The sequence below is a fragment of the Lepidochelys olivacea genome (genome assembly GCF_965140295.1).
Source record: "Lepidochelys olivacea isolate rLepOli2 genome assembly, chromosome: 10".
NCBI classification, from domain to species: Eukaryota; Metazoa; Chordata; order Testudines; family Cheloniidae; genus Lepidochelys; species Lepidochelys olivacea.
In genome coordinates, this window is record NC_140420.1 from 78,668,674 (window position 1) to 78,691,303 (window position 22,630).

Here is a 22,630-nt window from a genome sequence, read left to right on the forward strand (position 1 = left end):
AACGAAGAAAGCAGGCTTCCACATTCATTTGTATGAACATATTCTGGTTTAACATCTGTTATCGGAAAACAACCAATTATATCAAAGTTTGCTTCTTACCAGGATAGTACCCAGATGTGTAAGTTATTGAAATGGAAATCTGTTTACACCATGGCTTCATCTGTGTACACGCATCAATGGAGTCTGTTTATGGATCAGAACTAAACTTGTTCTGGAACATGCCATTTCATCCAAGATGTAGATATAAATCTTTTTTTTAAATCCAATAATGTAATTTTTCCTATAATACTCCTTCCCTCCTGATCCCTCCAGGACAAAACTGTGGGGTGGTCTGGGGGTCCCCTCTTTGAGGCCGGCCATTTGACTCAGCCTAGGGGGTGGAACTCCAGGCCCTACCCTAAAATGGAAAATAGCCTTGTAAACGGAATCCCTAGAGGAGGTGGAGGTGATGGATCCCACCCGTTGAAGCGTGGCCCTTATTTATTGGTCTCATGTCCTCACACGGCCAGCATCTGCCCATGGTGACATCTCAAAGAGGTTCATTTCACCATCTGACATTCTAGCAATGGTATTTTGTCCCTGTTATAACATATGGGACCAGGAGTTAGAGACCAGGGGTTACTTGGTTAGATTTAGACTCACACTCGCTTACCAAAATGTATCTTACACATCACCTCTGAATTTGGAACGCCGAACTGAATGGCGCATAAAGGAGTCTACACTGGTTTAACTAACATGGGGAGGACCCAGAAGGCAGCCGTGCGGCTCACAGGAGGACGTAAGAAGGTGTACTACGTTATGCTTCTCTCCCCATACCCATTTGACGTGACAATGGGGATAAAACGTGCCATTCCATGAGATGACAATATCATTCTGGAGATGAAAACTGACCTTCCTAAGAATCATGAAGGAGGTGCTTGCACAGCATAAATCCAGTGAATGGATCTACGGCTACACCAGGACTGTGCTGCACAATACTATTCCATTCAGGCAACCGTCCTGGAGTCAATCCCTAAGCTAGGGCTGGGCTATACATGGGCGCATGCAATGTTCTCTCCGCTAGGGAGAAAGAACGCAGCACTTTTGTGTGATGAGCTCAGCATTTGGTAGCCCCAGGAATTGAAAATTTGAGCATATCCTTAAATAAACAGATCTCACATGGCAGCACAGGGTGCTTAGCCTTGTGCCACCTGAACAAAGCTGAAATGACGGGGAGGGGAGAGGGGGGGAACTGCCTGGACGTCTCTAAATTGCCCTACAACGCTCAAGGACTATGTGTTGCAGAAATCACCTTCGAGACTAAGAAACCTTGGTCAGGCACAGGATGTATTGAAAGAGCTTAACAGCTAAGGACACTAGGGTACAGAATTTCAGCCTCATTGCGGCTTAGGGTTACCAGATAGCAACTATGAAAAAACGGGACAGGGGGTGGGGGATAATAGGCACCTATGTAAGAAAAAATCCCCAAAAATGGGACTGTCCCTTTAAAAACAGGACGTCTGGTCACCCTATTGCAGCTGCTTTGCACGGACTCAGCCGTGGTTTGGCCACTGGAGGATCTACCTTGCATAGAGGGCTCCACTAGTAATGCAGGGTGGCCACAGCTGCGTCTACGTCTCTCCCCTCCCCCAGGACCAAGGGGGCATGTCCAGTGCAACCCTGCACGCTGGAAATACTTGGCTACTGGAATGGCTCTGAGGACCACTGACAACAAGTGTACAAATAGCACAGCCCTAAGCTATGTTAGGCTCAGCTCGGCCACAGCCTGGTATCTGGCCTGAGAATATGAACTCTGAAAGCTGAGGAAGTTCGGGGAGGTCTGTCATTTAGACCATTATAGGCATAAGGGCCAGCTGCAAAGTCTGGATCTGGATTTAGATCCCGATTTCTCTAAAGTTTAGGGAATGTAGGATTTGGCATTTCGTGATAAACGTTTTTATCCACAGTGCTTGTCATGCTGCTGCCCACGCCTTTTCTAAAAAGGGCCTGATCATTTTCGCTGGCACGAAGTGCACAGAGGTGCATCCACAGAGTCTTTTCATTTGCTCAGGTGTATGCAATTTCGATGTAATTCTCAAGTTCCTGGAATTTTGCCACAGCAGCCTTCAGCTGGGCAAAGTCCGTGAGCCTCTGAATATTGTAATATTACAGTACACGGGTTCTCTCTCGCCATCTCTCAAGGTTCTTACACAGCATTTACAGTGCATGCCTCACCGGGGTGCGCACAAAAACTGCCTTTTCTGATCTGTTCGTTGAGGCATGTGTCTTTCTACTGAGACTCTGTATGCTGAAGAGACAGAGACACAATGAAATCAGCTGCCATGTATCAAAAGAAGAGCAGTGGGCACACTCGGGGCAACATTTACTCCTTTGGACTCCAACGTTGAGCATGCAACTGATTGCACCACAGACGTAGGTATCTGCCAAATCTGTGCATACAAGCAGCCATGTTTAGATTCTAGTGGGTGCCCAACAATCCAATCTGCACACAAACATGCAGGATCCGTGCAAAAATGAGTGTGCATTGGTTGTGCACGCAGAAGTGGGTATATGCTCAATGGTAGGCTGGCTGAAAATCTGCACTTTGTTAGATCCTCATTACCTGAATCATAAATGAAAATGTGGTAATGGGGGGAGAAATACCTTTATTATCCATTGGACAAAGAAACATTAACATTGGCCACCCCAATTTGTGAAGAGTTTGTTTTATTTTACGGTATAAGAGCCTTACATTTAATAAAAACCACAAGAACTTCTCTCCTTCAAAACTTGAAATATATAGTATTCATTTAAACTTGGAATATATAGTATTCATTTAAACTTGGAATATATAGTATTCATTTTATGTATGCACTTGTAGAATGCATGTGCTCTTTATAATTTCATTACACAAATAAGTGTATACAGCATGGCAGTATAGAGGTATGTGTATATATATACACATGTGTACACACACAATTATATGTGTTTCACAGAAGTATATATAACAGGTAAAATATATCTAATATATGTAAGGAGTCTCCCAAATTTACTAAGGGATGGAATACTTGTTTTCCTCTTCAGTGCTGTTTGGAGTTTTCCCCAGGTCATTTCAACTTTCTTCTTGGCATCCTCTTTAGCCGAAGATGACTAAAGGAACAGTCTTCATCCTAGAGAAATGTCAAAAAGTCCTGGAGAAAACCCTAAAAAGCATTAAAAGACAAGAATAGGAGTGTGTGCTGCTTACACGCTGTTATGATGCACATATAGTTTGAGATTTTAAAAGTCACATTGTTTGCGTCTATGGCGTGCACCTGTTTCTCCCCATCTGTAATATGTCACATCTTTATCTCACTACCGGAAGGCTGAGCAGCAATCCCAACTATTGGAACAGATTCTGATCTTATCTACACTTGCATAAATTCAGAGTGAATACACTGAAATCAATGGAGTTGTTCTGAATTTACACAGTTTGTCTCCGAGTAGGGCCTAGCGTATTCTGCTCTTTCTAGGCTTGTGTTGTGTCATCTTTCCAATTCATATTATACTGAAGTACCTACAGTATCTAACCCATCTCTTCCCCCTCTGCCTGTCAATCATTCCCTCCAGTGACTGGATTGAGATGGTACCTCACAATACAACTAACAGCTTCTGTGCTGGCTCTTTCAGTTCCGGTGCAATTTAAATTTTCATTAAAAAAAAAAACAGGATTCTAGACTATGAAGAAAACCTTCCGAAGATGGCCCAATGCATTGCTGTCTTCCTGCACCTGCCTGTAGACTGCCTGGGACAATGGGCCCAACCAATCCTCATCTCACTTATGCTAGTGCATATTTGGAGTAACTCCACCAAAATAAGTGGAGTCATGCAGATGTAAAACTGGCTTATGGGAGCTCAGGACTGGACTGAAGAGCTCTAAGAGTCTTGTTATCAGACCCCTCTCTCCATTGCATGATCGTTTGTCCACTTCTCAACACATTATTGAATATGGTGTTACTACTATGCCAAGAGCTTTACATCAGGTCCCTGCCCTGAAGAGCTTAGAATTCAAACAAGAGAGACGTGACAAGAAATGAAAACCAGGTGTGGTGTAGACAGGGCGGAAGCATGAACAATGGAAAACAGAGAGGAAGATTTCTCTAATGCCAGATATTTACCAAGGATGCAGATCATTTGTTTGGTTTCCCTCCTTGGTATTTTCTTCTTCTTCTTTTTCATTTTTTAATATGACCAGGTGCAAAGAAAGAAGCGGAAAGCATCAGAGTTGAGAGTAGTGATAGAAAATATGAGAGGAGTTTGGAGGAACGGTTTGAAGGAGGCAACTATATGTGGCTTGTTGCTATTTGCCAGCATTTGTGTGTTAGACGTGCATTTACGGGCATCGAAATCTGAAATAAGTCCAAGTCAGTGCCCAGCAGCCACATCCCCAGTCTCGGGCCAGCCACTAGAACGCCTGTTATGGGATCTTTTCTTGTCTACAAATTAAGGGCCAAATCCAACTCATCTTACTCCCAGAAAGCTCAGGCTGGCTTCTTCAGGGGCCTAACCCATAACCTACCGGTGAAGCAAAACTCACTTCTGCACTGCAAGTAGTGTCTCTCTGTTTGGTGTTGAGGCAAATTGTCTCAGCACATTTTGCATCAAGAAGCAGAGAGCCCCATACTCTTATGTAGCCTTGTTCTTAAGGAACTGAATTTCTTCACCATATTACACCCTGGAAAAATCTCTACCAGATAATAATTCTGTATTGTGCTGACATTCACCTTGTGGCTAGGAACTGCAATGGCCACATCTATACAGAAGTTATTGGGATACGTTTTGCCCTGATGCACTGGACCCTACAGTTTGCAATGGGGTTGTATGCAGTGTAAGCCAGGGCAAAATTCATCTTGTTATTTTGTTTAAGATATAAAGCTTGGCAAGCTGCGGCTTTGTGAGGAACAGGCAACAGACATGCCACAACAGAGGATTCTGAGCACATCTAATACGTCTTCTAGTGGCAGAGACACTAAGTATCACTGTTCCTCTGTCCCTGAGTCAGGATGACAGAGCCATCCTGGGGGAAACTTGACAGCATCAGATAAGACATTGCACATGGAATATTGTATGGAGGGGAAAAAACATATTTTTCCTGTCACAGTAATTTTAGTCAGTTTTAATAGACAAACACACTAATTTCTTCTGCAGATACTTACAGTCCTGTACAGCATAGGTCCTTTCCCGTCAATAAGATTTCACCAAAAAAGCCACCTAAGCACTCATATGAACATGTTCCACTGTACATAAACTTGGCATCAGTCTTATTTTCAGTGAACATCCAAGTCTAGTGCTCTACGTTTTTATGGAACTGGGATGCCACAGATTCTGTTCTTGCAGCTCCTTTCAGCCTGCTAGATAGAATATTTTATCCTTGAACAGAAAACAGCTGGGTGTGGCAGACGGGAGCTCCACAATGCCAATTTTCCACTGGTGTAAAGTCCAGTAAAGACCCTATGTCAGTGCGGAAACTTAAAGCAGCAGCAGCAGCTCTAGGTGGTGTTAAAACCAGGTCCGATCCTCAGTCAGGGAGACGTAACTCGCTGTCCTGAGAGGGCTATGGGAAGCAGAGTGGAAAGTAGAGCAGGCCTCAGCTGTCCTAGAATTTGGAGACTGCAAAGGTGGCTTAAAGCCACCTCTGCCCCACCCCTCTGTTTCTCCACCAAGCACAGGAACAGAGCAACTCAGAATCTGGCGTTTGAAAGATACGTCTACACTACCCTCAGTAAAAAAACTGCAGCATGGCCATGAGTCAGCTGACTCAGGCGCCGAGATTCGTTGCCACGCGTTTTTTATCGCAGTGTAGACATACCCTAAGTCTCTCCTGGTCGTCATGCCTTCCCAAAACACAAACCAAACCTGGTGTCACTGAACTTAAAATAAGTCACAAAAACATTTCTGTCTTAGGAGAGTCTTTTAGAACAACATTTTACAGATGAACTAGATGATAAGAGCCCCTTCAAACAGCAGCAATCAGGGAAAAAAAGAAGTGAATTAAGCTCAGTGGAGGGAGAATGGGGTATTTAGCAAGGCTTATTTGTCCATTACAAATTGCAGCTTAGTGGTTAATCTTTGTTACATGGGGCGATGTTGTTTTTAAAGACATTAGAGCTGTACAAGGATGCCTTCAAGCTTCAAAGAGCCTGGAAATTTATTACCCTGATACAAAATACGTAAACGTGCACGTGCTGATTTAAGGGAATAATGTCAAAAAGCCCTACCCAGCCTGCCCCAACCTTATCCAAAAAACACCAAGTTTTATGAGGCATGCGTGGCTGCTGGCTACTGCTACTGAACTCAGAGCTTTGGGTCAAGGATTTTAAAGTTTACACCCCCTCTCTCTACGTTGAAAGGAAAGCCAAGCTAAAAGGATGACTGGTTTCCTTCAGAATGCTGAGTGAATAACCTTGAAGGGTAACTACGCAGCCCGTTCCATTGCAAGGATTTATTAGCCCTTTTACTTAAATACTATAGCAAATGTTCACATCCACTGAAAGCCGAGTTGAGATCTGATTCACCAACTTGAAGTCAATGGCCCTATTTCAACTATATCTGAAATAGGCCCTTTCTCCTCATATCACTGATATTTCAATTTCAAATTCATTATCAGAGTGCTTTCTTGAGGGAAAACACACCCCTCCTATGCATTTGTCTCACAGCAAAAGAAGAGGCCGTTGAGATAAACCATGGGCATCCGCCGCCTGAAATGCTCAGAGATCTGCCCCTTCAGAAAACACTACACCCTCCTGCACACGGCCAGTGACTGAAAGTTATCACATCTCACGACTGTGGCCTATTAAACAGGGTTGGGTGATTTCTGTCCAGTTTCCTGTGGACAAGTGTCTCCCATCACAAAGAGCACTTGCACACTGGGGACACTAACTGGCAACCTCCACAGAGAGGCCAAGGTACGAATAAGCCCCAGAGGTCGAACTGAAAGATGAGGTCGCTCCAGGTCAGGGCTTTGTGGCTGGGAGGGAAGCTTCTTGTTCGGTGGGTAAAGCAAGGATTCGCTCTGCTGGGCTGTTAATCAGCTGCCCTCAGGAGAACCACAGTCATCCAAAGAAAGTACACATGCCGGGTTCTTTAGGAATGGCTGCTCAGACACCAGACCTTGTGCTCACATTACTACAGTATTTTGGCTCCTGGGGAACACGGAGACCTTTGTTTCATGCGTAGGGGTTTAGGCCCAGAGCCTCAATGGGAGTTCAGCACCTGAATACCTTGGGGGACCTGGACTTTAGTCTTTGTTTAAAACAAGTGGTTTAAGGTTACAACGCAGCGTTGGCCTGATCCTGAGACAGGCTGGCATTCAACTCCCATTGGCTTCAATGGGGCATCCAGAGCCCGAGATTGCTACTCTCATGTAGCTGGCTGCCAGCGTAGGGCTACCCTTGCCACAACCTTTTCCCCGGCCTCTCCCCCTGAGCCAGTAACCAGGAAGTGAGTGGCACAGGAGCAGCTCCAATCGCTCTATATCACCTGTGGATCCCCTCTATGCAGGTGTGCTGGTTTTATTCTACCTCATCTTCCCCCTCAAAGCAGCTACCCCAGCTCACACCAGCTGAAAATCTGGCCCAATGACTCCAAACTGAGACCTAGAGCACCACCTGGCAAATGCCCTTTACTTCCTTCATCGCTAGGGCCTGATCCTGCAAGAGCTGCACACAGAATTTGGGGTGGGGGTGGGGCGGAAATCTAGGCATGAGGCAGCATGAAGTCAGGCCCCACTGAGGTGATCAAAAGAACTCACTCATTTTCCAGAGAAGGGACCTCGGGGAAGGAGAAATGGGAACAAAAGGGTTGTGTGAGGAAGCCACTGGCATTGCACAGCACAAAACATTGCAGAGGTCTCTGTAGTGTGTTTAGATGGGGAGAGAAAATCCACAAACATACCCCACTTGCTGCAAAAGACTCTCCTTTGGTACATTATAAACAATAAAGAGCCTTTCACCTGCAACCGGGCACACAACCAACACAGAAACGGCTACATTTTAAAAAAAAAGAACCCTCAACAACTTCCAATTACACAATGTTAGGCTGTGTAGCGTCGGAGATCAGACAGAGCGTGAGCTGCTTTTGACTTGCCAGTCCAATACTGCCAGGATGAGGAACTCCATTAGCTCCTTGTCATAAGACGACAGCTGAATTCTATATAACATCCTACAGCACAATACAGAGCAGGGAAAAGGGGGAACAATAAGAAGACATGATCTAAAATATTCAAGTACATTTATCAGCCCGATAAATGGAGCTGCTATCCGCAGGTTTCCCAGCATCAGATCTCTCAAGCTTTAGGTCTCCTTACCTTCTCCCAGCGTGCTCACCACCATGACTTCAGAGGCTTTGCTGGCACCCCGGGAGGTATAAGCCTTTATATAGAAGCTATAACTGGTCGAGGGCTCTAAATCCGTCACTAGCTGCTGGAAGGTGCTTTTGCTAACAGCCTCCTGGTATTCCATCTCCACGGGGTCTGAAATGCACAAGAAAGGGAAAGCAGAGAGGCATTAGCTTTGCCTAAGAGGGAATGATCGGACAGACAAATGCTGCAGCAACAGTTTACTAAGTCGTAGTTTTGCATCAAAACAAGGAACTGCATTTGCCTGGCCTGATTCTACTCACCATGGGAGTTGGACTGGGCCCATATAGCTTCACTTTCCCTTCCCTCTCAGAGGAAATACCAGCACTCGGTTCCTTATATTTAACTATTAGGCTATATGGAAGGTTTGGTATAACTTTTCTCATATTCTGCTTACTCTTATCTCCTATTCTCTGACCTGCATACAAAGACTAATCCTCAGGGAGATTCAGATGACAGGGATGAGATAACTTGATCATCTCTCTATCTAGTCATTTACATGCCCCTCATCACCATAATATTCAAGTACCTAGGAGAAGGAGCATCAGGTTTTTTCCCATACCTGCAGCTTTCCTTATGTGCAGCACGTAACCGATGATCTCCTTGGTGTTCTGCAGAGGTTCGCTCCAGGATACCTGGACGGTGGTTGCGGAGACGGTCTCAGCTTTCACATTCTGCGGGGGACCAGGCAACCCATCTGCCCACAGCACCGTCAGGCGCGCGCTGGCTTGGGTGGAGCCGGCGCTGTTCTCAGCGATGCACTGGTAGATAGCTTCATCCTCCTGACTGATCCCGTAGATTGTGAGTGTGCTAAAAATACAGGCCGACAAAACAAAACAAGCTGTTCTGAGCCGAGCGCTTTCCTAGAAATATCTGGCCCCTTCAAAACCCCACCTGCCCGCCACAGCGAGGTCCATCCGGCCGGGTCTGAAAAGATGTCACAAACAGCTGAGGTTGACTGTGGGACCGTTGAAATAAATCCCATTTGGCATTGCTTGCTGAGCCAAACAGGAGCTATAAATAGGCTCCCAACGCTGCATCTGCAAGTTGATGATTCCATGAAAAGAAAAAGCCCAGGGAGGAGGAAGAGAAAAAGGAGAAGACATTATCCTGATTTTGTAACCAGGCGGCATATCTGTGTCTTGAATTAAAGAGATTGTGGACACCTCTAATTAAAGTTAGAAGGGAAGAGGCACACCCCGAGGGGCTGCTGCCCCTGGGCTGTGGAGAAAGAATGAGACACTAACAATATAGGTCGCAGTTATAGGATGGGCAACTGTGTCCTACACTGAGCCGTGTCTGTGAGAATGACTTAGGGGTCATGGAACATGGGTTCCCAGTGCAATGCTGTGGGGCAGAGCGGGAGAATGCAATCCTCGGCTGTATAAACAGGCAAGTATCAAGGAAGGGTAGGGAGGTGGCATTCTCAAATCTGATTCATGTTCATCTTCTTGCTTAGAACCTGCCTTTTCTCAGTGGAATCTTAATCTGCCCTGGCCCCCCAAGCTCAGCTGAGTTGCTTTCAGCACAATTCTTTATACCTGAGATATTTGCCAGTCATTTGCTATTTCAGCCTAGAGATGAGAATGGTGCTTCATGATCACAAATGATCATGAGGGAGGGAAGCAATCTGAGTTCAGCAGAGTGAGTATGCAAGACAGCACAGGGAAAGTTTGAATTCTGAGCCCTACTTTCAGTAAGATTTTAGTCTCACTGAAGAACCTGATTCTTCAAGAAGGTAAGAGCCTCGAGACAGGTGCTGAGCTCAGCTGGTGCCAACTTCAGCTGTTAAAGGTGCTTGGTGCCTTGCAGAGTTGGGCCCTACACCTGCTTGGTCCCTGTGTCTATTCACATGATATTAACTTGGCTAGGAAGGATTATCGAAATAGCTACCAACAATGAGCTGACAAAGGCAAAGCCCGTGAAATTTAAGCCAAGTCTAATCAACCCCAGTCAGAAAGCCCTCTGGTGATGTTGTAATTGTATTATAGCACATTATAGCAGTCTTAGGGTAACATTAGGATTAGCCCACTTATCCTGCGGGGCTGTAGCTTCATCCTTTGCCTTTGTGTACTGAAAAGCCTGATCATTTCAAACCGAAATCCAAAGCCTGCGAGCCTGTTCTCTGGTTTTCACAAAACCTCCGTGTGCATTTCTGATGCTGGTGTTTGAAAGCACCGATTTCATACTGCAATCATTGGAACTGCTCTTCAAACATACTGCAGGGATGGGGTGGGGGGGGGCTGCTTCTTGGTTTAGGGGCTTTCAGTCACAACCATTTCAGCAGGGGGAAAAAGCCCGGTCATGCTCCAAATCTCTAAAATGCTGGTGGCTCTGTTCATTGACGCTAGTGCCCCAATCCTGCCAGCGTGAGAGGATGGTTGTTCGTTAGATAGGTGGTAATACGAAGAATTAGATTCCATTTACACCTCAGGTAGTTGAAGTGAATTGCTGCTTCAAGAACTGCACGGTTTTATGACAAGGGCCATTTATAACTGAGACAATTTCATATCCAATGGAGTGGAACAGCTGCCCAGATTCAGACAAACAGAGCCAGCAACTATCAATTTCAGAAAGAAAAAAAGAAAAGAAAAGAGGACACACTTGTTACTAGCAACCTGCCTATTTTGCTATTTACTGTTCAAAACAGCATTTTAGTAACTTTCAGCTCTCAAAGGGAGGCAGACAATGCATGGTCTGGTCTTTTAAGCTCTTACATATTTCCTCAAAAATCAAGTTTGGAACAAAAAAAAGAGATTAAAAGTAAATATCCAATACATCAGCCTTCAAAGACCCAGGGTCACTGTACTCTTACAATGTTCTCTCTGCTACCTAATAGAAACTGGCAGGCAGCCTCTGAAGCTCAAATAAACTGGAGTTGCTTCTAACAACCTTGATGCAGTAGCTCAAGAAGGTGCCAAACAAAATATATTTATAACTGCATTAGCCCAGTTACTATTGTGTAAAAAAGAGGGAAGTTGATGCTTTTTTCAGCCTGCTCTGAAGATGTAAATTCCTGCTACGCTCAGCTTGAGAATATGTTGCCTGGGAGCAAATACTGGAACAGTTATTTTAAAAAATAAGAGATGGTACTAGTACAAATCACTGCTGTAAATTGTGGTTGAACTGTAATTTCTGCTGTAAATTGAAGTGTTTTGGACCACAGCTAGAATGCTAAAATACTTATATATAAGGTTACCTTCCATTAGCCTTAAATGGACTTACTTGAACTCATCAATGAGAGAACACAGCCCTGTGTGTGTGGAGGAATGTAAGTAGAGTTAAAGGGAATATCCATCCACTTAGAAATCTCACTGACTGGCCCCCACTTTATCAATCGGTCGCACTAGCCACTGTAAATACTGACCACCGGAGGCTCGTAATAGAGCCAAACCTCTCTGAACAGCATCCACAAGTTATCTTCATGGCCGATGTCAGGCACTAACATGAAGATCTGAGTTCAAGTGGAAAAGGAATTGACTAGGGGTCCGGGGAGTGAGTCAGGCGCTCGGTCCCCGGTGGGTGAATGACTCCAGCAAACTCCTCTGGCCAGCTAAAAAAGTACAGAAGGGATCTGGAAGAGTGTCCCATCCCAGCCTCCTCTCTGTGGGGGAGGAAGGTTCCCACAGCATGGGGCCTTGACTGGGAAGGCATGAAAGGGAGAAGAACATGTTTATGAAATCATTTCAATATGGTGGGAGAGGTAGAGTGTATGGCATCTTCACACCATTTCTATCTCACAATCAAGGGCAAATTCTAAACCATTGATGTAACTTACATAAGTCTCTGATGAAGATGAGCCCTAACCAAATGCACAGATCCAGCCACCGACTCTGGGAAAGCTCAGACATGGTGCTAAACCCAGTGCCTGAGCCCCATCCCTAGCTGATGTTGGGAAGTTACCTGTACATTTACATCAGCCAGGACTGGACAATGTTGGAAATATTTTTACTAACCTTTGAACTGGCATTTTAACTTACCATGTTCTATTGGATGTTTCTCATCACCTGACAAAATCCTGCAGGGTATATATTTTCACACAGGACATTGTTCATTCATTATTGTACGTAAACTCTGCTTACCAATGTATCACATGATATAGTTATACATTGTGGTGGCCGCATACCTGTTGCACTGTATTTATGCTTATTTGCCTCGTTGTTCTCATGATGATTTCCTGAGTTCTGTTCAGTACATTTGACAGGTTTTGAATGGTTTTGCGTTGGCTCACTTGTAACTTAGCAGAAACTTTCATTGGATCATAATGTCTCAGGGTTTCAGTGACATTTGTACAGTATATGTCAAAGTCAGCATGCAATAAATGATTCCTCAAGCAGAAACAAACACACACACAGACCCTTTGGTATGTAAGAAATGCCCCCAATCTAACCAAATCCACATTTACTACCAGATCATGGCATTAAAAAAAAACATTTTATTACATGAGGGTGAACGTTAGAGATAAAGAAACATTGTGGATGAGTCTGGTCTCAGTTACGCTGGCGAAAATCTGGAGTAACTCTGCTGAAGTCAATGAAATTACATGACTTTAAGTATAAGGTCAGAATCAGGCACATTGTTTATGTCAGTGAAAAACCGTAAGTAGAAAGTGTAAATTACAAATAACCCAACATTGTCTGATTGTATATCATAATGAATGATTCTTTTAATTGTAACAAAATATTGGTCTTCCTGTATTAAAATCAATTATTGCTGTTGATTTAACATTCATATTTCTGCCTTGCAAATCATCAGGACTGGCGCACATGAGCAAATGTTTAACAGCCATCTATTTATGTCCTAGGCCTTTGTTTCCTTGGAAACATTGTAAATGGAATACGAAATAGGACGGTTTCAGCTGATATGGTGATTTCAGTGAATCAAACCGTAAACTCCCTTCATAGCCATAGGCTCAATATAGCTGATTAAATGAAAAAGGAAAGGGGGGAAAGAAGGCCCAACTTGTAGCTTAACTGTGTCAACAAGAGAGGATTTCCACAAGGACAGATGGTGCAAAGGCGGGATTATGCAATTCAAAAGCTGTATTTGCAGCTTTCCATAAAACAGAAGATGTGAGAAAGGAGCACGAATGCTGCTTCCGTCTGCAGCATCAATATTGGGATTATTCTTATGAATTCGCTGGGCATCTGTGTACCTAGGAACAGCCTTATCCAGGCTGGCTCTGAAGCAGAGGGGAGCGCGGAACCTCCCGATTGCAGACAAAGCGACACAGAAACAATGGGAAGCATTTAGCTTCCACGGACTTACCGCTGGGTTTAATATACAGTTTAAATGTAGGAAGAGAGACAGTGGAGGGCAGTGGGAAGTCAGTGTTGGGGAGGGAGCAGTGCCCTGGCTCTGTTCACACCTCACTGTCCTTTCGTTTCGTTCTTGGGCTGGCTGCTCAGATCGATGGAGCAGACTTTATAGCCTTCTTTTTTCATATGGCCACTTGCAAAACAGCACTCAAGGTCAATGTCCAAGTCTGACATCCACTCTGTGGCTTCCAGTGACATGGAATGAATCAAAGCTGCCCCACCAGAGAAGGCTCTTAGAGGGCAGTGGTTCACTAGATCAGTGGTTCTCAAACGAGGGCCACCACTTCCTGGAACGGCAAACTGCGGCCAGTGGGAGCAGCGATCGGCCGAACCTGTGGATGCAGCAGGTAAACAAACTGGCCCGGCCCACCAGGGACTTTCCCTGAACAAGTGGTGGCCCTAGTTTGAGAACCACTACTCTAGATGGTCCGTGGTTTGGATGTCTTCCCTGAGAGTTTCCTGTAGTGGGGAGCCTTTGAAAACATTAGGAACTGGCCCCTATTTAACCAGACCTGTACCTCGTGCTCTGCTCTCCGCCATGTGTACAGCCTTCTGAAAACAAAAAGCCAGCTCTCTGTTGCAACGAGCTGAGGAAATCGCATGACACCAGAGGGGAAGATGCTGATCTAATCCCAGGGTCTGCAATCAGCCAGTTTCTAATTTATGCCTTGGCACCAGATGGCATGTGAAAGAGCCTCCAACTCGTATCTAATTCACCAATCCCAGCAGTATCTAGGTGTCAGATACCTAAACGAGTTACACCAACACTGTCAGCAAAAGAGATCAAAACTCCCCACCTCTCCCTCGACTCCTCTGCTGCCCTGAGTGGACCCACACTCGGGGGTTGTCTTCCAAAAGAATGTGATTTGGTCTTTTTGCAGCTGCATTATTGCGGGAAAGAGGGTTGAGCATCATAACCTAGAAATGGTAGGGCTTGGTGATCTTGCTGATCTCTGGTGGTGGGAGATTCCACAGCCTCGGATGCACACTCTACCAAGAATGCAGTGCCCCCAAAAAGTCAGATGAACCTCAAGCCAAGATCATAGTTACAACCCTTAATACGAGGGCCTATTCTGCCTAAGGGATCAGAGCACTGCATCCAATTCAAGTCCCGCCTGTGGCCGCCTGTCGTAATGCTAAACAGGCTGTGTAGATTAGAGCAGGCAGCTTATTGTTCTTTACCGGTGAAATACTTTACTGCCTAAGTCAAACGCTGGTGGTCTCGAATGTGTCACAGAAGAACAGCAATATAATAAAAGCTGAGCAATAGCAGTTCTCAGAGTGGAGTCTGAAGAGTACAGCAATACAAATCACAGGTTGAATTTGAAATTAAAAACATTTGTTTCTTTTATCGTTAGTGCTGGTGAAAAGTGCGGGGCTGAGGTCTGTCTCTAGCCACAGACAGGTACAGCTCGAGCTGTGGCAGGCTTGGCCAAGAATGGTCTGCCAAAACTCCTCAATGCTGGCTTGGAGGGGTTATTTGATTTACCTCAGTGTTCATGAACTGTCTCTCTCTACGTTTTTTACAACGTACCCATCTGTCTAGTACCTAGATGCAGCATACAGGAATAAGAATCACAACACATCTGAATCACATCATGGATCCTGTTCATCATGGCTAGATTTAGGTACTCTTCCCTGGAGGTGTTTTCCGTATTTATTTGTTCTTTGACTCCTGTCATTGCAGGAAGGCTTTTGCATAAGAAGGTGGCCTTTGCACAGCCACAGAGCAGGACTTGGGATCATCTCCAGCAGAGAGACCCACAGAACTCTCTGCCTGCACCCCTACCACCGCCTACCAGAAGTCTCATCCCAGGCACGAACAGCATCAACATTCTTGATAAGTGCAGCTGTCCCGTAAGTCATGAATGGAAAGAAACTCTCTGAGGTAGCCAAGAACTTGCCCATGAAGGACCTTAAAGAATAGGACCAGCGCCTTGAATTTGACCCAGATCTCCCTTCCCCCAATGGAAAACAGCCTACTCTCCAGCCAGCGTCATGTTGTCAGTCAAGATGAAATTATATTATCTCCATTAAAACTGGATCTGCCTCTGGCTGTTTCAATATTAGAAAGAGGCTTGTCTCAACACGTCTGCTGGCAGATTATTTTAGCAGAATGCTAGCAGAGTAATAGGGCAGGAAACACAATTGCTGTGAGATAACCGCTGTATACCTGACCCTTTCTCCTGTATTTTCAGAGAGCATTTCAGAGGGCAAAGTGTGAGGTGATTAGCTGCCATTTTAAACCAAACCATGTTATCCAGATGCTAGAACTTCCAGTCCAAGAGGTCCCTGGGGATGCTAAGTGATCAGGATCTGGGTAGGCATACCCTGTGATATTTCACAGGCACCATATGCCTTACCAATAGGACCCTGATATCACTGTGTTCTGCCATATGAAATAACTAAATTTCCTAACTGAGTTGTAGCTTGTGAGATTTTACACCAGCAGCTAACATTCCTAGAGCAGACTGTCATGTCTGAAGAAATAAGATTCTGCGCACACTGAAAACAGCATGCAGCTAAAACCTCTGTCTTAGAGACTTTTTAAAACTTTTCTTTCCTGGAGGTTTATAAGTGCGAGTTTGTGAGTGGTAGATGATTAGGGTCAAAGAGAGCCATTAAATATGATCGACAGAGGCCACAGATGTTGTGTTACTTTGAACTAGGTCACAGACAGTGGGTCGATACAATTATTACATTTTCAGCAACACCTAAAAACTTTAATGAGGTGTAGAAATTGAGGGCAGAGAAGCAGGCAGAGTGCTTATCCTAGGAAAAAAATGCTGGACTTCCATAAGGTACAATTATATAAGGAACTAGTAACCTCAAAATAAGGTTCGCTCTCTCTCTCACGCACACACACTCACATAGAAAAAAACAACAACACAACCTGACCTGCAGATATCACAAATGGACTGTCAAGACCCTGTATATCCTCGGTGGAAGCACCTACCATAGGTGCTGGATCTAGGGGTGCTGGGGGTACAGCAGCACCCCCTGGCTTAAAGTGGTTTCCATCATACACAGGGTTTACAATTTGGTTCAATGGCTCTCAGCCCCCCGACGATACAAATTGTTCCAGCAGCCGCGCCTACACCATGGTAATCTCTATCATGCCTAAATTCTAAGGGGGTTATTAGCAGCAAGTCAATGATAATTCGTCAAATATGAGGCTCTGCTCCTTGAAGAGGACACTGGTAAGCTCCAGTTTGCCTCTTAAATATTTATGGGACCAATTCTGCCTGCTTTTGCCCATTGTGAATCCCCATCAAAATCAGTGAGGCTGCAGCAGGTGTCATTTGGGGCAGAATCTGGCCCTGTTTCCCAAAGGTTTGTTGTTGTTTTTTTATTAAGAAGCTTAAACAAAAGCAAAATGTCTAGCTGCTATGTGACATACCCCTCCCCTTCACACAGCAGCAGAGTGGTTCTGGCTCGAAATGCCTGAAATATGCAAGTGCCCTTTATTTCTCCCTGTGAACAGAAAATCTGTCACGTCGGGACATCTGCTCTTTGAAAACTTTTCCGCTCCTGCCAGACTGATGGCAACATTAACGCATCAGACGATATGAGATGCCAGAACGCTTTCTGCTGGCCACTAAAGATGCTCAGTGAGCTGAGAGCTCAATCAAATTTTTGCACAATGCACTGACAGGCATTGATAAAAGTGGGGAGCTGCGTTGTTGTCAATTCACACCACGCCGATCTGAAGTGGGGGTGGAGAGGAACAGGAGGCCTCAGCTATTCAAAAGCAGCATATTCACAAGCTGTCTCTTGGTTCACAGGCAATCAAGATGACTGATCTCACTCGGGTCAGAGGTCTAGGCCAGTGACCAGAGCTCAGCTTTCCAAAGTGAAGGAAACCTCTTCACTGCTTCAGCGGCACAAAGAAAAAGAGGGGCCTACTTGGAAAGGTATCAGCATGTGCACACATACAAAAAGAGGTTCGCTCCTGATCAGGAGAAAATGCGATGTAACTAACGCAGAGATTAGAGTGACTAGTTGTGGGAGCCTTTTCAGTTTTGTTGGTGGCAGGAATGTACCAGTCAGCATTCAGATGCATGGCAATCACCCATTCAAAAAGTTTCTGACCACATGCTATGGCCAGCATGACTGTATTTGTGATGGTGTGTCTTGGAGATGACTGTACAGATGAATAACTGTCTCTCAGCCACTTGCCAGCATGGTTAGAAAGAAGCTTTTGCCTGGAGTGGTGTGTGGTGACGTTGTTCCAAAGGTGTCCCACATTTGGAAGCTAGACAAATTCAGACCGGAAATAAGGTGCCCATTTTTAAGAGTGAGGGTAATTAATGAAAGAACTGCCCTAAGAGACGAGGCGAATTCTCCATCACTTGAAATCGTTACCTCAGAGTTGGATGTCTTTCTAAACAATGTGCTCTAGCTCAACCAGACATGATGGACTTCATGCTTGAACCACTAGGTGAAAGACTTTGGCCTGTGTTGTGCAGGAAGTCAAACTAGATAACCAGAATGGTCTCTTCTGGCTTTAAGCTCTATGGATTTATATTTAGTAGAACACGATGTAACCCTCTTTCTGGCTGGCTAGGATCTGGTTTAATTCCTGCAATTGGAGCCTGGCTCAGACCTACCACAATTTCTCCAAACTCCTGTAACAGGCGTTTTGGAGAAATAAGTAAGATGGAGTAAGATGGAGGACAAAAGTGGTGCCCAGATAGCACAGGGACCAATGCATTAAAAATGGGCAAGTAGAGAGGCTCTATATCTAGATAGAGAGGCTCCATATCTAGCTGTCCTGTGCTCATCAACGGGGTATCTGAATGTCTTACGGATATAGGTCCAGATTCTGCCTGACCGTCATATGGGGTGAGGGAGCAAGGAAATTCCCCGTTCCCAGGTTGCCCACATAAGTTAGGCAGAATTCCAGTCTATTTCAAGTGAAAACAGGGACTGCTGCTCCCTACTCCTTAGGGGGTGCACAACACGCCGAGGGGACAGGGCTTCAGCTCCACCACATCCTAGCCCCAAGGCAGCAGAACTGGTTGGCCACGGAGGAGATAGCAAGCTGCATCCCACATATTCCAGAAGCCACAGTCAAGGCCTTAAAAAGTGATATAGTTTCAATCCATGCCCATTTCATTATTATTATGATTTATTATTTGTATTATGATGGATCAGGACCCGTTGTGTTAGGCGCTATACAAACAGAACAAAGAGACAGTCCCTGCCCCAAAGGGCCTGCAGTATAAGACGAGAAACAAGAGATGAATGCATGGGACTTCAAGGAACCAATGAGACAATCCAGGTCAGCAGGACTGGCAGTGGTCTCAGCACACCAGCAGTCTAACCTTCACTTTGAATGTATTTTCTCTCACAAGCATACACACAGTTGCATGTGCATGTAAAGTACACACAAGTATGTAATGTGCACACACTCATGGTACACAAACTGCCCTTTGGGTTCTTTAGGATTTTACTGTTGTGGATATAGATATAAATAATAATAATTACAAGTGTCCAACCTGCAGGTTCAGATCTAAATCCCAACCCAACTCCAAACTTCCCAGAGTTCAAGGGCTCTTGGATCATTGGTTTCAGTTGGTCCCTCTTAAAGAGAAGGGCCTGAGCTGCAAAGTTTGGGTAGGGATCGGAGCTTTCCCAATGTCTGAAGGAGTTTCACTTAGAGCCAGTGTTGCAATTAAGATACATCTCTAACAATACTTGGCACTAATCTCAAAGCAATTTACAGAGGTGAGTAGCACGATTATCTTCATTTGACAGATAGGGAACGTGTGTCACAGAGAGTTTAAATGACTTGTCCAAAGTCAGTGTCAGAGCTGGGAACAGAACTCAGCAGCCAGGTTCACCGCTGATGTCAGAAGGTACAATTCCATTCACTTCTGTGGCCTTGTGTCTTCTTATGCCAGCAGAGAAGCTGACAACACAGTAGCTTCCTGATTCCTGGTTCCCTGCTCTAAACAGCAGACAATGGCCAATGACAGGTTTTTCTTGATTACATAGTTTGATGGCAGCAGGTTTTATACAAACAAGAGGAAGCACTTTTTCACACACCGCACAGCTAGCCTGTGGAACTCATTGCCATGGGATGTTGTGATGACCAAAAGTATAACTGGATAAAAAAAGAAGTAGAAAAGCTCATGGAGGATAAGTCCATCAATGGCTATTAATGGCCAAGATAGTCAGGGACGCAACTCCATACCGGGGAAAGCCTAAACCTGTGACTTCCAGAAGGTGGGTTCCGTACATTCTCCCGAACCTCTGGTACAGGAAACTGTTGGAGACGGGACACTGGGCAAGATGGACCATGGTCCGACCCAGAACAGTTCTTATGTCTGTTTGGGTGTGTGTTGGGGGCTGGGTTAAGATATAAAAGGAGGAACGGGAGAACACGCAGAGCTGTACAAGGGACCCCTCTACAAATGTATTGTTTTCCATACATAACCAACACAAGAGTGAGTTATAACATTGAATCAGCAAGTTATTAATACGCCAGCTAGATGGAACGGACCACTGAGAAAAATCACAGCAGCAGCAAAATAATCATCGAGACACATGAGATGGGAAAGACCAAGGTCCATCAATGTCAGCTGCCCTGTAATTGCTGCAAATCCATCTTGTGGGATATGACCGCCTGACCCTAATGCATGATCCCTGCTCACGGCAGAGGAGACTGAGTTATGATGATGCCCCACTGCTGGCTTTGTGCTCTGTTCGAGGGATTCTACGCCCCATGCTGCAGAGGCAATTGGGTTGCAGAGCAGGTTTTACATATTCCTTCAAAACAAAATCAAACCCATAAATGATCTTTAAGTGAGGAGCAGCCGCTTAACATCTAGACCCTCCCTCCACCTTCTTGTTCTTCCTTATTTTTCATGCTTCTGGGAACTAACAGACTTTAGCATGCAGCTCCCTCGACCTGTAATCAGTGAAGTTCTCCAACTGCCCTCAAGACTTGAAACACAGGGGCCTGATTGTTCCCCAAATGGGTGCACACAGTTCAGTCATGTCATCAGGATCTTGCTGGGACCATGAACCCCTCTTTGTTTTCATAACAAGCCACTGAACTATTTCACTCCCCTGCAAGGGGCAGTTATTCTACTCAGCCATAGCAATAGGTAGCTTGCTTGCATTTGATATCCAAAAGCTGACAATGCAGCGTATACAATAGCAGGTGGATGGGGACTGACATCTATTAGAATGAAATCCGGTGGATGCACTGGAATTCAGCACCAAGAGAAGGAACAAAACTTTCTCTACATGTATTTACAATGTATTATTTTCTCCGATGAGGGTTTAACACACACCACTCATGTAGTAAGTCATTCAAGGGATATTGACAACAGGAGCTCAACACATAAAGGTAACAGAGTTTAAAGGGGGACAGTTCATAAGCTAAGGTCACTGTGAAAGCAAAAGCCACCTGAGCCCTGGGTTGTACTGATGCCCCTTTTCAGTGGAATAATTGAAATCCCTTAATTACCATTTTGTAAATAAAATCGTCTTGAAAAATCAATGTTTAGAGCCTACCTTCTCTGCAGATGTTGGCCTTTGTTACTTGCTGTTATGGCAATGCAGCCTAGCTACATAAACCCCTGAATGTGATTTATTTCTAGCCTGAAAATGACCCCCTGGAACCTACTGAACACTTATTGGGTCAAATGATGAAACGCAATAAACCTTTCATAGTGGCAATTTTGTTATTATTTCATGCCTCACCCTCTCCTGGTATATTTCAATCTACCAACCTCAAATGCATGATTTTGAAAAGTGCGCGAGCTCACCTCTACCGTCCAAAAGAACCACCCGTTTGCCATGGCGGCGATACGTTTTCTTGCAGATTGCACTGACTACAAGTGTCGGAATTTGCCAGTAACGCATTATACTTCCCCTTCCACCCTTGGGGAAACCATTCCAGCCTGTGGGTTTGGAACTATTTAAGGAGCAGTCGCACTTTTGTTGTTGCAAACTACACAATTATGTACTGTTGATCACGATCAATTGAAATAATTCTGGTTTCAGAGTAGCAGCCGTGTTAGTCTGTATTCGCAAAAAGAAAAGGAGGACTTGTGGCACCTTAGAGACTAACAAATTTACTTGAGCATAAGCTTTCGTGAGCTACAGCTCACTTCATCGGATGCTGTAGCTCACGAAAGCTTATGCTCAAATAAATTTGTTGGTCTCTAAGGTGCCACAAGTCCTCCTTTTCTTTTTTTTGAAATAATTCTGTAGGTGAATGTGTACTCTCAGATCAGGGCAGAGTGGGAGAGATCCTCACCTAGTGCAAAGGGGCACATCTCCATTGAAGCCAATGAAGCTGCACCGATATATGCCAGCTGAGGATCTGGCACTATGTATGCAGATTCCGCTCTACCTGTTCTGTATCCCGTACTGGAATCTGCACATGCAGGGTGAGCAAATCAGAGCTGCAATCTACTGTGCGGCTCCAAGAGCAGAATTCAGCCCTATGTTTGTCAGATGAAACAAATTCCAGTGAGCTGGTCAAATATACAATCATTCCAACAAACATGGGCTCCATGGTCTGAGAAAGGGATCACATAGCAAGAGTCTTACTTCTTAGGGAAAGTGATTTTTATTCACAGCTTTTGATGGAAAATCCCACAATTCCCTAGGCCTGGGCCTTCATGCATTTTTCATTAACAATTATCCGTGATCCAGAATTGCCTCTGATTTTTGCTAAACATTGATCAGATATTTTGTTCCCACACAGCTGGCATTTTCAAAACAGAACCACCTCCTTTCGAGAGGGCATCGCATTGGACAATCTTAAATGGACTAAGAGCTCTTCAGAGCATAAAATAATTAGAATTCACATTTTACAGATGGGGGAATGGAAAGGGTATTTCTTGGACTTAGCTTGCAAAGGTCATTTGACTATGTAAAAAGACTATAAATTGCTTGGCAAGTGAATCAGTGTGTC

At 44.7% G+C, this 22,630-nt stretch overlaps 1 protein-coding gene across 1 annotated transcript in view; it reads right to left on the reverse strand.

The window, feature by feature from the left end:
* Positions 1–22,630, reverse strand: part of IGDCC3 (immunoglobulin superfamily DCC subclass member 3) — a 191,156-nt gene that overhangs the window by 21,815 nt on the left and 146,711 nt on the right. The window contains exons 8-9 of the mRNA XM_084642518.1: positions 8,937–9,184; positions 8,324–8,488 (exon numbers count right to left, since the gene is read on the reverse strand). Of these exons, the coding sequence (XP_084498644.1) occupies positions 8,324–8,488; positions 8,937–9,184 (413 nt within the window). The remainder of the gene's footprint in view (positions 1–8,323; positions 8,489–8,936; positions 9,185–22,630) is intronic.